General features: G+C 32.3%; 1 protein-coding gene across 2 annotated transcripts; it reads right to left on the reverse strand.

The window, feature by feature from the left end:
• Positions 1 to 11430: 11430 nt before the first annotated feature.
• On the reverse strand, positions 11431 to 15853 carry LOC147237140 (MARVEL domain-containing protein 3). 2 transcript variants are annotated; one of them, XM_086143958.1, is made up of 5 exons: positions 15751 to 15803; positions 15243 to 15552; positions 13748 to 13841; positions 13073 to 13209; positions 11431 to 12464 (listed from the first exon to the last, which is right to left on the reverse strand). In XM_086143958.1, exons 3-5 carry the CDS (start codon positions 13837 to 13839, stop codon positions 11797 to 11799), a joined length of 897 nt encoding a protein of 298 aa, XP_086000084.1. In that variant the 5' UTR covers positions 13840 to 13841; positions 15243 to 15552; positions 15751 to 15803; the 3' UTR covers positions 11431 to 11796. The 2 variants fall into 2 exon arrangements, with proteins under 2 accessions (XP_086000084.1, XP_086000000.1); XM_086143874.1 differs by lacking the exon at positions 15243 to 15552 and having other exon boundaries at positions 15751 to 15853.
• Between the last annotated feature and the right edge of the window lie 845 nt (positions 15854 to 16698).

Below are 16698 nucleotides of genomic sequence, written 5' to 3' on the forward strand. Positions count from 1 at the left end.
GTCATCTGGCGCCCCTCACAGGCCGCCGCTGCATTTCATCTTTAACTGATGCCATCCGCGACAGGTATCCTCGCACAAACAGAATTATTACAAATTTAACACAAAGAATATATATATGGGTATATGTATGTTATCTGTAAATTATTTTTCTTCTTTCGGCTTTTCCCTTCAGGGGTCGCCACAGCGAATCAACTTTCCATCTAACCCTATTCTCTGTATCCTCCTCTCTCACACCAATTAACTTCATATCCTCTCACTACGTCCATAAATCTTCTCTTTGGTTTTCCTCGAGACCTCTTGCCTGGCAGCTCTAATTCCAGCATCCGTCTACCAATATATTCACTATCCCTCCTCTGTACATGACTGAACCATATCAGTCTGGCTTCTCTGACCTTCTCTCCAAAACATCTAACATGTGCTGTTCCTCTGATAGACTCCTTCCTAATCCTATCCATCCTGGTCGCTCCCAAAGAGAACCTCAACATCTTCATCGATGTGATCTCTAGCTCTGCCTCCTGTCTTCGTCATTGTAACTGCTTCTAGTCCATACAGCATCGCTGGTCTCATTGCTGTCCTGTACACCTCTCCCTTTTACACCTACTATCACATAGTACCCCTGACACTTTTCTCCACCCATTCCAACCTGCTTGAACCCGTCTCTTCACCTCTTTTGACCCCAGGTACCTGAAATCCTCCAGCTTCTTGATCTCCACTCCCTGTAGCCTCACCGTTCCACCCGAGTTCTTCTCATTCACACACATATACTCTGTCTTGCTGCGACTAACTTTCATTCCTCTCCTTTCCAGAGCATACCTCCACCTCTCTAGATTTTTCTCTACCTGTTTTCTGCTCTCACTACAGATCACCATGTCATCTGCAAACATCTTGATCCATGGAGATTCCTGTCTAACCTCGTCTGTCAGCCTATCCATCACCACTGCGAACAAGAAGGGGCTCAGAGCTGATCCCCGATGGAGTCCCAACTCCGCCTTGAACTTCTCTGTTACCCCTACAGCACACCGTACCAGTGTCTCACAGCTAGCATACATGTCCTGCACCAGTCTAACATACTTCTCTGCCACTCCAGACTTCCTCATACAATCCATCAGCTCTTCAAAGTACTCGTTCCATCTTCCCATCACACATGCATGCATAAATATGTATGTACAAACATATATACAACATTCACATACATACATGGATACATACCTTCATTCATACACACATAACTATACACAAACACACATATATATACATGCATACGTACTCATACAGACACATAGATGCATACATAATACATATTTACATTAACACACATACATACATACATACACACAAATACATATGTACATACATACATAGTCATATACATACACACACATACATACATACACGTAAATACATATGTACATACACACATACATAAAAAATGGATATAACATACATAGATATATATAGATATATTATGTATGTGTATATGTGTGTATGTTTATATGTATGTGTATACATATGTAGGTCTGCATATATGTGTGTATGTATGAATGCATATGTATGTATGTAAGTAAATATGTGTGTGTATGTGTGTACATATTTATATGTATGTATTCATGTATATTTGTGTATGTATGTATGTATATGTCTATATATACGTATGTATGTATATGAATGTATATATGTATGTGTGTGAATGTATGTATATATTTATAGAAGTATGTAGTTATATATTTTTTATGTATGTATGTACACAAATATGTGTGTGTATGTGTGTATGTGTGTATGTATGTGTATAATAATAGTATCTAAAAGTTGTGTATGGGTGTGTGAATGTATGTGGGTAAGCACGTATTTATTTGTATGTATGTATATGAATGCATGTCTATGTATGTGTGTATGTATGAATGCGTGTATGTTTGTATGTATGTAAATCAATATATGTATCTATGTATATATGCATGTATGTATGTATGAATTTATGTGTATGTAAGTATATGCATGTATGAATTTATGTGTGTAAATGTGTTTGTATATGTGTGTGTGTCTATATATATGTATGTATGTATGTATGTATGTGTGACTGTATCAATGTATGTATGTTTGTGTATTTATACATTTTTACGTGTGTATGTGTTTGTGTGAATGTTTGTGTATATATGTATGTATGTTTGTATGTATGTATATGTTTTGTGTATGTATGTATGTATTTATGGTTGTGTCTGTGTATAGATAGACATAGGTATCTATTAATGTATGCATATGTATGTAAAAATGTATGTGGTTATGTATGTATTGTTGTATGTGTGTATAATTATATATATAAATATATATGTATGTATGTATGTATATATGTATGTATGTATGCATGTTTGTATGTATGTATGTATGAATGTGTTATGTGTATATAAGTTTATATATATGTATGCATGTGTATATGTATGTAGGTCTGTATGTATGTATGAATCTGTATGTATGAACTCCTATATCTATGTAAGTGTGTATTAATGTGTGCATAAGTAAATGTATGTATGTTTCTATGTAAGTATGTGTATATGTCTGTATGTGTGAGTGCATCTGTATGTATGTGTGTATATATATTTTTATTTATTTGTATATGCATGTGTCTATCTACGTAGATATGTGTATGCAAGTTTATGTACGTATGTATATTTGTATGCACGTGTGTATGTTTGTATATATGTACTTATATGTATCCATGTAAGTGTATGTATATATGTATGTGTGAATAATGTTTGCACGTGTATATATGTATGCATGTGAGTTAGTGTATGTTTGTATGTATGTATGTACTCATGTATGTGTGTTTTCATATTTATTATGTAAGTATGTATGTGTGAATGTTTATATATATGTATGTTTGTATATATGAATGCATGTATGTATGTTTTTTATGTATGTATATATGCGTTTATGTATGTTATATGTATACATGTGTATAGATATATGTGTTTGTATGTATGTATGTATGTGTTATGTGTGTATGTATTTTTTTATGTTTGTATGTGTGTATGCATGTTTGTATGTGTGTTAGTGTGTGTGTGTTTGTATATATATATATGTATGTATATATATGTCTGTATGTATGTATATATATGTATGTGTATATGGATGAACATATATGTATGTACATATGTGCATATGTATGTATATGTATGTATGTGTTTAAGTTCGAATGTATATATATGTAGATCTCTATGTATGTATGTTTGTATGTATATGTGTATGTATGTATGTGTGAGTGTATGTCTATTTATGTATGTGTTTTTGTTTGTAAGTTCGAATGTATGTAAATATTTATGTAGATCTTCATGTATATATGTATGTTTGTACATATGTATGTAAACATTAATGTATGTGTGTCTGTGTATGTGTGTTTGTATGTATGTGTGTGTGTGTATTTATGTGTATGTAAGTATATGCACATACTTTTGTATGTATGTACTTGTGCCCATCTGTATATACGCATATGTGTGTCAGTGTGTATATATGTATTTATATATATATATATATATATATATATATATATATATATATATACATGGAAATATGTTTGCCTGTATTTGTATGTATGTAGGTGTTTAAGGTCAAATACATGTATGCATGTATTTACTTAGATCACCATATATGTATGAATGTTTGTATGTATGTATGTATGTAATTATTATGTTTGTATGAATGTATGTATGTATGTATGTATGTATGTATGCATATATATTTTTGTTTGTATATAGGTATGTATGTATGTATGAATAATTGTATGTACGTATTTGTGAGTGTATGAATGTATGCCTCTATTTATGTATGCAAGTGTGTATTATAACAGTATATATGTATGTATGTATGCATGTATGTATGTTTTGATGCATGTATGTATTTATGTATTCAGTATGTATGTGTATGTGTTAGTATGTGTGTATGTATGTATATATGTGTGTGAATGTTTGTGCGTATGCTTATATTTCTATTATGTATGTATATATGTTTGAATGTTTGTTTGTATATATATGTATGTATGTTTATATAGATACTTGTGTATAGATATATATGTATGTTTGTTTTTGTTTGTGTAAGTTTGTATGTATATTTGTATGTATGTATGTAAGTATGTGTATGTATGTATTTACTCAGATCACTGTACATGTATGAATGTTTGTATGTATGTGTGTATGTATGTATGTATTTATGTATGTAAGTATGTTTGAATGTATGTTTGTATGTGTGTGTATATGTATTTATGTGTATGTAAGAATATGTAGATATGTTTGTATGTATGTACTAATGTCTATATATATGTATGTATATGTGTATATGCATATGTATATGTGTGTTAGTGTGTATATGTATGTATATATGTGTGGACATATGTTTGTATGTTTGTTGTATGTATGTATTTATGAGTATATGAATGTATGTCTGTATCTATGTATGCAAGTGTATATTTATAACTGTATGTATGTATGTATTTGTGTATGTATATATGTATTTATGTATGTATCTATGTATGTATGTGTATATGGATGAAAGTATATGTATGCATGCATGTATATATGTATGTATGTATATGTATGTGATAGTATGTATGTATGTGTGTGAATGTTTGTATGTATGCTTATATTTCTATTATGTATGTATATATGTTTGAATGTTTGTATATATATGTCTGTATGTTTTTATTTGTGTTAGTGTGTATGTATATATATGTATATATGTATGCATTTTATGTATGTATGTATGTATGTATGTGTAAGTATGCATTTATTTGGATCACTATGTATATATGAATGTTTGTTTGTATGTATGTATGCATGTGTGTATGTATGAATACATGTGTGTGTATGTATTTATGTGTATGTAAGAGTATCTACATATGGTTGTATGTATGTACTTATGTGTATATGTATGGATGTATATGTGTTAGTTTGTATATATGTATGTGTATATGGGGGAAATATGCTTGTATGTATTTGTATGTATGTGGGTGTTTCGGTTTGAATGTATGTATGTATTTACTTAGACCACTATGTTTTTATGAATGTTTGTGTGTATGTATGTATGTGTGTATGTTTGTATGTATGTATGTATGTATGTATTTATGTGTATGTAAGTATATGTACATATGTTTGTTGAATGTAAATATGTCTATATGTATGTACGTATATTTTGTATGTGTGTAAGTGTGTATATATGTGTGGAAATATTTTTGTATGTACATGTATGTATATGGGTGTTTAATTTCGAATGTATTAATGTATTTACTTAGATCAATATGTATGTATGAATGTTTGTATGTATGTATGTTAACATGTATGTGTGTATATTTGTATGTATGAATGTATGTATGTATGTATGTGCATGTGTGTAAGTTTTTATGTGTATGTATGTATCTACTTAGATCACTACATATGAATGTTTGTATGTATGTGCATGTGTGTAAGTTTTTATGTGTATATGTATTTGTGTGTGTATGAATGTATGTCTGTATCTATGTATGCAAGTGTGTATTTATAACTGTATGTATGTATGTATGTGCGTGTATGTATGTATGTATGAATGTATGTATGGATATATGTATGTGTATGTGTGTAAGTATGTATGTGTATGTATGTATTTAATTAGATCAGTATGTATGCATGAATGTTTGTATGTATGTATGTATGTATGTATGAATGTATCCATGTATGTATGTATGTATGTATGTGTATATGGATGAAAGTATATGTATGTATGCATGCATGTATGTATGTATTTATGTATTCAGTATGTATGTGTATGTGTTAGTATGTGTGTATGTATGTATATATGTGTGTGAATGTTTGTATGAATGCTTATATTTCTATTATGTATGTATACATGTTTGAATGTTTGTATATATATGTATGTATCTTTATATGTATACTTGTGTATACATATATATGTATGTATGTTTTAATTTATGTTAGTGTGTATGTATATATGTATGTATGTATGTATGTGTATGTATGTATTTACTTGGATCACAATGTATGTATGAATGTTTGTATGTATGTATATATCTTTGTATGTATGTGTATATGTTTGTATGTATGTACACAAATATGTGTGTGTATGTGTGTACTTGTGTATGTATGTGTATAATAATAGGATCTAAAAGTTGTGTATGGGTGTGTGAATGTTTGTGGGTAAGCACGTATTTATTTGTATGTATGTATATGAATGTATGTCTATGTATGTATGTATGTATGTGTATGTATGTATGAATGCGTGTATGTTTGTATGTATGTAAATCAATATATGTATCTATGTATATATGCATGTATGTATGTATGTATGTGTGTATGTATTTATGTGTATGTAAGTATATGTACATATGTTTGTTGAATGTACTTATGTATATATGTATGTATGTATATTTGCATGTTTGTAAGTCTGTATATATGTGTGGAAATATGTTTGTATGTATATGTATGTGTATGGGTGTTTAATTTCGAATGTATGTATGTATTTACTTAGATCACTATGTATGTATGAATGTTTGTATGTATGTATGTATGTTTGTTAATATGTATGTGTGTATATTTATATGTATGTATGTATGTGCATGTGTGTAAGTATGTATGTGTATGTATGTATCTACTTAGATCACCACGTATGAATGTTTGTATGTATGTATGTATGTATGTATGTATTTGTGAGTGTATGAATGTATGACTGTATCTATGTATGCAAGTGTGTATTTATAACTGTATGTATGTATGTATGTATGTGTGTATATGTATGTATGTATATATGTATGTGTATGTGTATGTGTTTAAGTATGTATGTGTATGTATGTATTTAATTAGATCAGTATGTATGCATGAATGTTTGTATGTATATATGTATGTATGTATGAATGTATCCATGTATGTATGTATGTATTTATGTATGTGTATATGGATGAAAGTATATGTATGTATGCATGCATGTATGTATGTATTTATGTATTCAGTATGTATGTGTATGTGTTAGTATGTGTGTATGTATGTATGTATATATGTGTGTGAATGTTTGTATATATGCTTATATTTCTATTATGTATGTATACATGTTTGAATGTTTGTATATATATGTATGTATCTTTATATGTGTACTTGTGTACGCATATATATGTATGTATGTTTTTATTTGTGTTAGTGTGTATTTATGTATGTATGTATGTATGTATATGTATGTATGTATTTATGTGTATATAAGAATATGTACATTTGTTTGTATGTATGTACTTATACCTATATGTATGGATGTATACATGTATGTGTGTTAGTGTGTATATATGTATGTATATATGTATTGAAATATGTTTGTATGTATTTGTATATATGTTGGTGTTTAAGTTTGAATTTATGTATCTATTTACTTAGATCACTATGTATGTATGAATGTTTGTATGTATGTATTTATGTATGTATGTGTATATGTTTGAATATGTGTGTGTATGTATTTATGTGTATATAAGTATATGTACATATGTTTGTTTGTATGTATGTACTTACGTCTATACGTATGAATGTATATTTGTCTGTGTGTTAGTGTGTATATATGTGTGGAAATATGTTTGTATGTATATGTATGTATATAGGGGTTTAATTTCGAATGTATGTATATATTTACTCAAATAGCTAAGTATGTATTAATGTTTTTATGTATGTATGTATGTTAATATGTATCTATGTTTGTATGTATGTCTATATGTATGTATGTATATATTCATATATATGTTGTTTGGATATAGGTATGTATATATGTATATGTGTATGTATGTATTTGTGAGTGTATGAATGTATGTCTGTATATATGTATGCAAGTGTGTATTTATAACTGTATGTATGTATGTATGTATGTGTGTGTATGTATGTATGTGTATGTGTGTAAGTATGTATGTATGTATGTACTTAGATCACTATTTATGTATGAATGTTTGTATGAATGTATGTATTAACGTTTGTATGTACGTATGTTTGTATGAATGTATGTATGTGTTTGTATGTATGTACTGACTATATGTATGGAAGTATATATTTATGTGTGTTAATATGTGTATATTTGTGGAAATATGTTTTTATGTATTTGTATGTATGAAGGTGTTTAAATTTGAATGTATGTATTTACTTAGATCACTATGTATTAGTGAATGTTTGTATGTATGTATGTATGTGTGTATGTTTGTATGTGTATGTATGTATCTACTTAGATCACTATGTATGTATGAATGTTTGTACATATGTATGTATGTATGTATGTATGTATGTGTGTATGTATGTATGTATGTATGTATGTATGTGTTTCAGTATTTATGTGTATGTATGTATTTAATTAGATCACTATGTATGCATGAATGTTTGTATGTATGTATATTTGAATGTATCCATGTATGTATGTATGTATGTATTTATGTATGTATGTGTATGTATGTATTTGTATACATTTATATATTTATAACTGTATGTATGTATGTTTGTATGTATATGTGTATGTACGTATTAATGTATTTATGTATGTGTATATGGATGAAAGTATATGTATGTATGTATGTATGTATGTGAATGTTTGTATGTATGCTTATATTACTATTATGTATGTATATATGTTTGAATGTTTGTATATATATGTATGTCTGTTTATATGTATGCTTGTGTATACATATATATGTATGTATGTTTTTATTTGTGTTAGTGTGTATGTATATATATGTATGTATGTATGCGTTTTATGTATGTATGTATGTATGTATGTGTATAGGGTTAGGGTATGCTGTATTTACCTAGATCACTATGTATTTATGTATGTATGTGTGTATGTATGTATATATGTATGTATGTATGTATGTTGTGTATGTAAGAATATGTACATACGTTTGCGTGTATGTACTTACTCTTACTCTATATGTATGGATGCATATGTGTATGTGTGTAAATGGGTATATATGTGTGGAAATATGTTTGCATGTATTTGTATTTATGTGGGTTTTTAAGTTTGAATGTAAGTATGTATATACTTAGATCATTATATATGTATGAATGTTTGTATGTATGTATGTATGTATGTATGTATGTATGTGTGTATGTTTCTATGTATTTATTTACTTAGATCACTATGTATGTAAGAATGTTTGTATGTATGTATGTAAATATGTATGTATGTATGTATGTATATATGTATCTATGTAGGTATGTATGTATGTATGTAATTATTTATGTGTGTATGTATATATGCATATATATGTTGTTTGGATATAGGTATGTATATATGTATATGATTATGTATGTATTTGTGATTGTATGAATATACTTATGCATGTGTGTATGTATGTATGTGTTTGTATGTGTGTAAGTATTTATGTATATGTATGTACTAAGATCACTATGTATGTATGTATGTTTGTATGTATGTATGTGTGTGTATGTACTTATTTGTATATAAGAATATGTACATATGTTTGTATGTATGTACTAATGTCTATATGTATGGATTTATATGTGTATTTGTGTTAGTGTTTATATATGTATTTATATATGTGTGGAAATATGTTTTTATGTATTTGTATGTATGTAGGTGTTTAAGTTCGAATGTATGTATGCATTTACTTAGATCACTATGTCTGTTTGAATGTTTGTATGTATGTATGTATGTATGTATGTAGGTATGTATGTATGTATGCATGTATGTATGAATGTGTGTATGTTTGTATGTATGTATGTATGTATATGGGTGTTTAAGTTTGAAAATAGTATATGTACATATAAGTATATGTACATATGTATGTACTAATGTCTATACGTATGTATGTATATTTGTATGTGTGTTAGTGTGTATATATGTGGTTTTATGTGTGTATGTGTATGTATTCATGTATGTGTGTATGTATGTATCTGTAAGTATGTATATATATATATATATATATGTTTGTAAGTGTATGTGTTAATGAATGTAAGTTCTATATATGTATTCATGTGTGTATGTGCACATATGTGTGTGAAAGTAAGAATGTATGTATTCATGCATATTCATTATGTATCTATGTATGTGTGAATGTTTGTATATAAATATATATGTTTATATAAATGTTTGTGCTTTTATGTACATATCTATGTTTGTATGTCTGTGTTTGTATGTATGTATATATACACTGCTCAAAAAAATAAAGGGAACACTTAAAAAACACATCCTAGGTCTAAATGATTGAAATATTCTTATGAAATACTTTGATCTTTACACAGTTGAATGTGCTGACAACAAAATCACACAAAAATGTTCAATGGAAATCAAATGTATTAACCAATGGAGGTCTGGATTAGGAATCACACTCAAAATTAAAGTGTAAAAACAAACTCCAGGCTGATCCAACTTTGATGTAATGTCCTTAAAACAAGTCAAAATGAATCTGTGTTGCTTCCTGAGTGGACACTATGATTTCACAGAAGTGTGATTGACTTGGAGTTACATTGTGTTGTTCAAGTGTTCCCTTTATTTTTTGGAGCAGTATATATGTATCTATGTATGTATATGAGTGTGTATTTATCTTTATATAAGTTTGTATATATGTGTGTATATATGTATGTATGTACCTATGTGCACTTAAATGTATGTATGTATGTTTGTCTGTACATATGTATGAATGTATGTATGTATGTATGTATGTACATATTCAATTATATGTGGATGTATTTTTGTTTGTGTGTTAGTGTTTGTATATATGTCTACATGTATGATTGTCTGTTTGTTTATGTTTGTATGTATTTTTGTCTAAATGTATGTGTTTGTCTTAGTGTGTATATATGTATATGTTTGAAAATATGTATATGAATATATATTTGCATTACTTATGTATGTATGCATGTATGTGTGTATGTATGTTAGTACGTATTTATTTGTATGTACGTAGATGAATGTATATTTGTATGTATATATGTATATGTTTAAGTATGTATGTCTTTATTAATGTATGTAAATATGTATATATGTGTTTAACTGTGCATGTATGTATATTTGTATTATGTAGGTCTCCATGTATGTATGTGTATGTTTGCATGTATGTGTATGTACGTTTTTATGTCTGTGTGTGTATATATATATATATATATATATATATACATGTATTTAGCTACTTATGTATATATTTGAATTTTTGTATAAATGTACACATGTATGTGTATATTTATGAAAGTATGTATTTATATGTATGTACGTATGGGTATGTTTTTGTGTGTATGTATGTACATATGTATGTATGTATGCATGTATATATGTATGTATGTACACATGCATTTATGTATGTATGTGCATATGTGTTAGTATGTATTTTTTATATACATACATGTATGTATGTTTTTGTGTATGCACAACACAAATGGTCATTAAACTTTTCACAGAAGCCCGTCTGTCAGGAGCACATGTCAATTAACTGTGTGTTAGTTTTCTACGCTTTTATTTATTCAAATTGAAGTTATTAGTGGTTAATCCAAAAAGTTGAAAAAATATAAATGAATCCAAACTTTCCCAAATCACAAAGAGATTCACAAACAAGAACAGACGATCCATCAATCACAGCATTTAAAAGTATATTTCTGGGCAGCAGAGTCTTTCTTTCCCATCAAAATCCACTTCTACTCAAATTGGTTTTTCCGCCTTCACTTTAAATTCACTTCCCTTCTCGGTATTTTGTTTTTAAAAATTCCCTTTCCCCCTCTTCACAGACGGTAAATACCTACAAAATCCCAAAATGTCCAGGTGAGGTTATTTTGGCTGTTTTTGACATCCTCCTCCTCACACAGAGGTGGTTTCCGCCCTCAGCGGCGCCCTCTGCGGCGCCCTCTGCGGGTGGGACGCCGGCTGCCGCCTCTCAACCTCCCGCCGTTTGCGCTCCTGCAGGTACTGCTTCACCCGCTGGATGGTGCGGACGGTCAGCACCGTGCCGGCGGCGTACAAGATGGCCGTGATGAGGCCGAACAGCGCCACGGCGGCGTCCGCCCCGCTCACGTTGCAGTTCATCCACGTGTAGCCGTTGCGGGTGTAGAGCCGCTCCCGCCGCAGGCACACATCCGTGGCGTTGACCCCGATGACAAAGTGCAGGTAGAGGCCGACGGCCGTTACGTACGCCACGGCGCCCGCCGCCTGGAACACCAGCGCCCCGTAGAGAAGTTTGCGGGGAAGGTGGTGCGGAGGCTTGTTGGCGGCGACCACGAACAGCAGCGAGACCACGCCCATGGTGAGGCAGAAGGCCAGGCCGCCGTAGACGCCCGGCGCCCTCATCTGGCTGTACTGCGCGTCCAGCTCACGCACCTGCTGCAGCTCCGTGCCCTGCAGGTTGAAGTTGGAGTTGATGTCGAAGCCGCCGAAGCCCATGGACGACAGGCCCGACGTCACCATCTGGGCAGAGACCACGCAGATCAGCACCAGGGCGTTGGTCAGGACCGTGCAGATCAGAACGATGCCTGGGAGACAGAGGGGTCACACGGAAAATACCTTTAAAATTTGTTAAATCGTCTGAAAATTAGCAAGACAAAATGCAATATATAATAAATATAATCTGGAGGGAGTTGGGAAATGGGAATAAACAAAAGGAAAATTGTATTTTGAAAAATAATATATAAATATGCCTTGATTTATCTCACCTTACCTTATATAAATAATTATGAAAAGATTAAAAAAACAGAGTTAAAGACCTAAAGAGACAGAATTTTCTTCTCTTTTAGAAATGTTCAACACATCAATAAGATGGTTCGCAATTAAAAATATAACATAGAAATCGTTAAAGTTTTTGTATTTCAATTTCTTATTTTACTGTTTTTGATGTATCTGGCTGCAATGATAATTGGTTTGCCCCCTGAGGATTGATAAAATCATCCATCTCTCTATTTGTTTATTCGCTCCCCACGTTACCGGTCAAACATTCCTGGGGCCTCAAACACTTGAAGGACTCCTTCTTGGAGCTCAGGTTCCTCTTTCCCGCCTCAGCCGAAGAACAAAGGAACCCGGTGGAGCCGGTCGGTCCGGGTTTGACGGGGCGGAGCTGCCGAGCCGCGGCGCACCTTGCCCTCACCTCGACGCGAGCAGATGTGGGTGCACTTGGACTCGTGGTGCTCCGATCTCTCGTGGTGCTCCGACCTCTCGTGTGGCGGCCGGCGGTCCGGCTGCCAGGGCTGGTAGTCTGGGTAGTAGGGGGGGCAAGAGGAGCTCCTGCAGGGAAGGAGACCATCCGGATGGATTCAAAATAAAACCCTTTCACGACTTAAAATACAAAGTTCTGGGACAGAATGTCCAACTTTCTGACATTTAATATCAAATAAGGCAATACCGGACAATTTATTATAATTTTAGATTATTTAAAATATTTTTAAATGTATTTATATTTTTTCAATTATTATAAAAAACGGTGTATTCATTTTTGCTGTTGTTTTAGGGAATTTCTTGCAATTTTCAGGTACAAACTAGCAGTTATTTGTTGTTTTTGGAAACAACTGAATCGGACAGTTTGCAGAGGAACGTGAAGCTGAAAATGGGCAAAATATAAGATTTTCGCATCACAATAATGTAATCTAATATTAGGACCTGTATAAAAGGTGCACTCAAGTTTCTATCAGTACATTTATTATCAGAAAATGTTAAATGTTTAATGTCACAAAATTGTCACTTTGGTTCCTTTCTCGTTTAACAATAACAACACATAAAAACAACTGTAGTCGATTTTTGTGACTAAAAGGTTAAACTCTCGCACCTGTCCGGTGATGACGGTCTGCCGTCCTGGAACTCCCGGGGGTCCCCGCGCCTCTCCCGGTGGGCCCGGGTCGGACGCGGCGGGCGGCTCATGCCTGGCGGCCGACAGAGACAGAAATGCGACCTTTGAACACCATAAAACGCTCCGTCTATCCGCGATTACCGGAACCGGGGCCGAAACTCGAATAAGCTGCGGGTCGGCAGACTCGGGACCGAAGTGGGTTTCCGGTTGGGTGTCAGACTGGCGTTAACGCTGCGCGTCATATCCGCTAGGAGGCGCTGTGACGCATCTCGCAACGCCTCCACTGGCGAGACACCATTAAGGCACCGTCTGTAAGTTACTGACACAATACCGGATGTTTTGAAATCAGGAAAAACCTGACAATTTTAAAAAAACATGTTTATTAAAGGTTGAAAAGACTAACCATTTTCTGCTCAAAATTTTTCTGAACTTTTAAAATACTCATTCATTGTTATTTCTCTCTGCTACCAGATTTCCATGTCATCTCTTTTTTATTTAACAAACAAAATCTGCACGAGAGATTTTCAAGTGTTTTTTATTAATAATATTAAGACCACTCCACAGATCTTTAATCGACATTTCTGCACATTGAAGGAACTTCTGATTATTTTTGAAGGTAAATTCTTGCTTATTCTTCAGTTAACTTCTATTGAATTGGGTATCAAAAAGGAATGTGATAGCCAAAATTACATATTATTATGTAATTATTAGGGCACATGTGATGTATGACCTTCCTTTCTTTTAAAAATTCTGATATCAGCAAGAAAAGCCCCAACTTATATGTATTTTAATCAATGACTTCTACTCTTTGAACAACAGAAAATAGGGTAATATTGTATTGATTCCCATTAGGGAAATTTGAATGTCAATTATCATTAATATCAAGATATAGTCATATTTTCCATCTTCAAATCACCTCTGGTGCTTATCTAAATTAATACGCCAACTACATAAAATAATAGTTATCACACTAAATTCGACACAACCCTGAACATTTGAACCTTACATACAGTACAGTGCAATAAACTCTTTATTTTTCACTTTTTCTTTCTACATATCTATTTATTCTTCGAGTTGTTATATATATATATATATATATATATATATATATATACATATATGATACATTTCTTGTTTTATTATCTTTTCCTATCTTATATCCCTAACCCAGAGAGGATCATAGAATTATTATGCTGTGTCCTGGTTTTTAATATTGTTTTTTCTCTGATTTGATCCCAGTGATCCTGTGAGCTGCTATTTCTAATTTTTGTTCCCAATTAAATAATACAAAAAAAGATATAAATCCATGAATTGAATTAATTAGAAAACTAGTTAAAAACAAGGATTGTGTGTGTATACTTACTGAATCAATTCATTTCTAGTAAATTAAAACGTATACATTTAAAATTTGGAAATAACACAAATCAACACGAGATCAAATTAAATGAATAAATACTTAAATAAAAATACACACCTGTGATGTTTAATCTTTCGCGCCGGTAATTGATTGAAAGTCCCTAACAGTGAGGGTCACAGCGGGCGCTCGGAGTTCCGTGAACCGGCATCAAGCTGCTCCGGCCCGGCGACAACGGGGAACAAGTAGCCGCTGGCTTCATCCAGTCCGGGTCAGGACTTTCGGGTTATTCTTCCAAGCGCTAGCATAGCCGCTAAAGGGCTAGCTTACGCTTCAATTTACCCAACATGAAACCAACTTCTCCTCCCAAACAGAAACTCGCGTTCAGTCGCAGAAGTTCGGCCGAATCGCCCCGAAACAACCCGACCGCCTGTTTAAGAGTGGCAAACAAAGGTTTTTGAACCGAAAGCCAGTTTTAAGGTGAATTTTCTTCCGACTTTTCCTGCGCCTCGTATCCGCCGCTGGAATTCGCTTCGTCGCGTGCGTTCGAATGGCAGATTTTTTTTGTTCTTTCTTATTCGTTCGACATGTTCAGGTAAAAAACGACATTTGAGACAAAAATACTCACTCAATATTGCGTGAAATTCGAGTCAAATCAAATTCCGGCCACCATCGTTGACACCGGAGGAGGAGTCCAGGTGGACGAAAGCCCCACCCTACCTGGAGACCCGGAGGCAGGCGGAGATCACGTGACATGACGTCAACCGGAAGTAGATACTGCTGCTGTTTTAGTTTTGTTTTCAGCTCAACTACCAAAAATGTTTGGTTTTATGTGGAGTCGACTGATTTATTTTTTCTAATACTTATAATGATGTGATTTTTTATATCATATTTTTGGAGTAATAGAAGAAGAGAAAATTTGAAAAGCAACCAGAAATATATATAATTCTTCTTCCTTTTCCCTTCAGCGGTCACCACAGCGAATTCAACCTTCTCCATCTTGTGTCGGTTATTATTAAAATAGAAGAACAGCTTTTTTATCAATTAAAATTTCAAAATAAATAGGTAATCCCTTCACTGTTACAGGCAGTTTTTTATTGATGAAACAAACATCATGATTGGCTAAAAACGCAGATCCATCCTCTTAGTTTTAGCATTACATTTAAAAGTTTTTTTTCCCCGTTAGCAACTCATTTTACCCATGAGCTTCATTCTTATAATTCCTTCAAGCTAAAAGCAAAATCAAAGCCTTTATCCTCTATTAGTTTTCCCTCTGCAACATTGTTTGCAGCTAAAAAATATAACAGGCCAGAGTATACTGGCTCATATATATCCACTAAAAAGAAAAAAATGCATTGAAATTTAAAACAAAGACTGATAAATATCATTAAATAAAGCAGATGTAAATGAAAACAATGAAGGATAGCCAGAAAAGGGGAAGGTATCATAGGAGTTGCATTACCCGTTTATATTCGTTTTGGTAGTGTCACTTTCCACTAGGTGGCAGCATATGGAAACTATTGTTTTAATCAGTAACAACTTCGTGCATTTGAGGCAATCAGATGTCTTTTCACTC

Source organism: Fistularia commersonii, chromosome 1 (assembly GCF_037954325.1).
Source record: "Fistularia commersonii isolate RoL2024-O1a breed Wild chromosome 1, RoL_Fcom_v1.0, whole genome shotgun sequence".
Lineage (NCBI taxonomy): Eukaryota > Metazoa > Chordata > Actinopteri > Syngnathiformes > Fistulariidae > Fistularia > Fistularia commersonii.

Excerpts from the sequence above, each read along its gene's own strand:
- LOC147237140 (XM_086143874.1), bottom strand. The coding sequence starts at position 13,839 with ATGAGCCGCCCGCCGCGTCCGACCCGGGCCCACCGGGAGAGGCGCGGG. Across the intron at positions 13,210-13,747 it reads AGACCGTCATCACCGGACAG|GAGCTCCTCTTGCCCCCCCT; the intron begins GTGCGAGAGTTT and ends CCTTCCCTGCAG. Across the intron at positions 12,465-13,072 it reads CCACATCTGCTCGCGTCGAG|GCATCGTTCTGATCTGCACG; the intron begins GTGAGGGCAAGG and ends TCTGTCTCCCAG.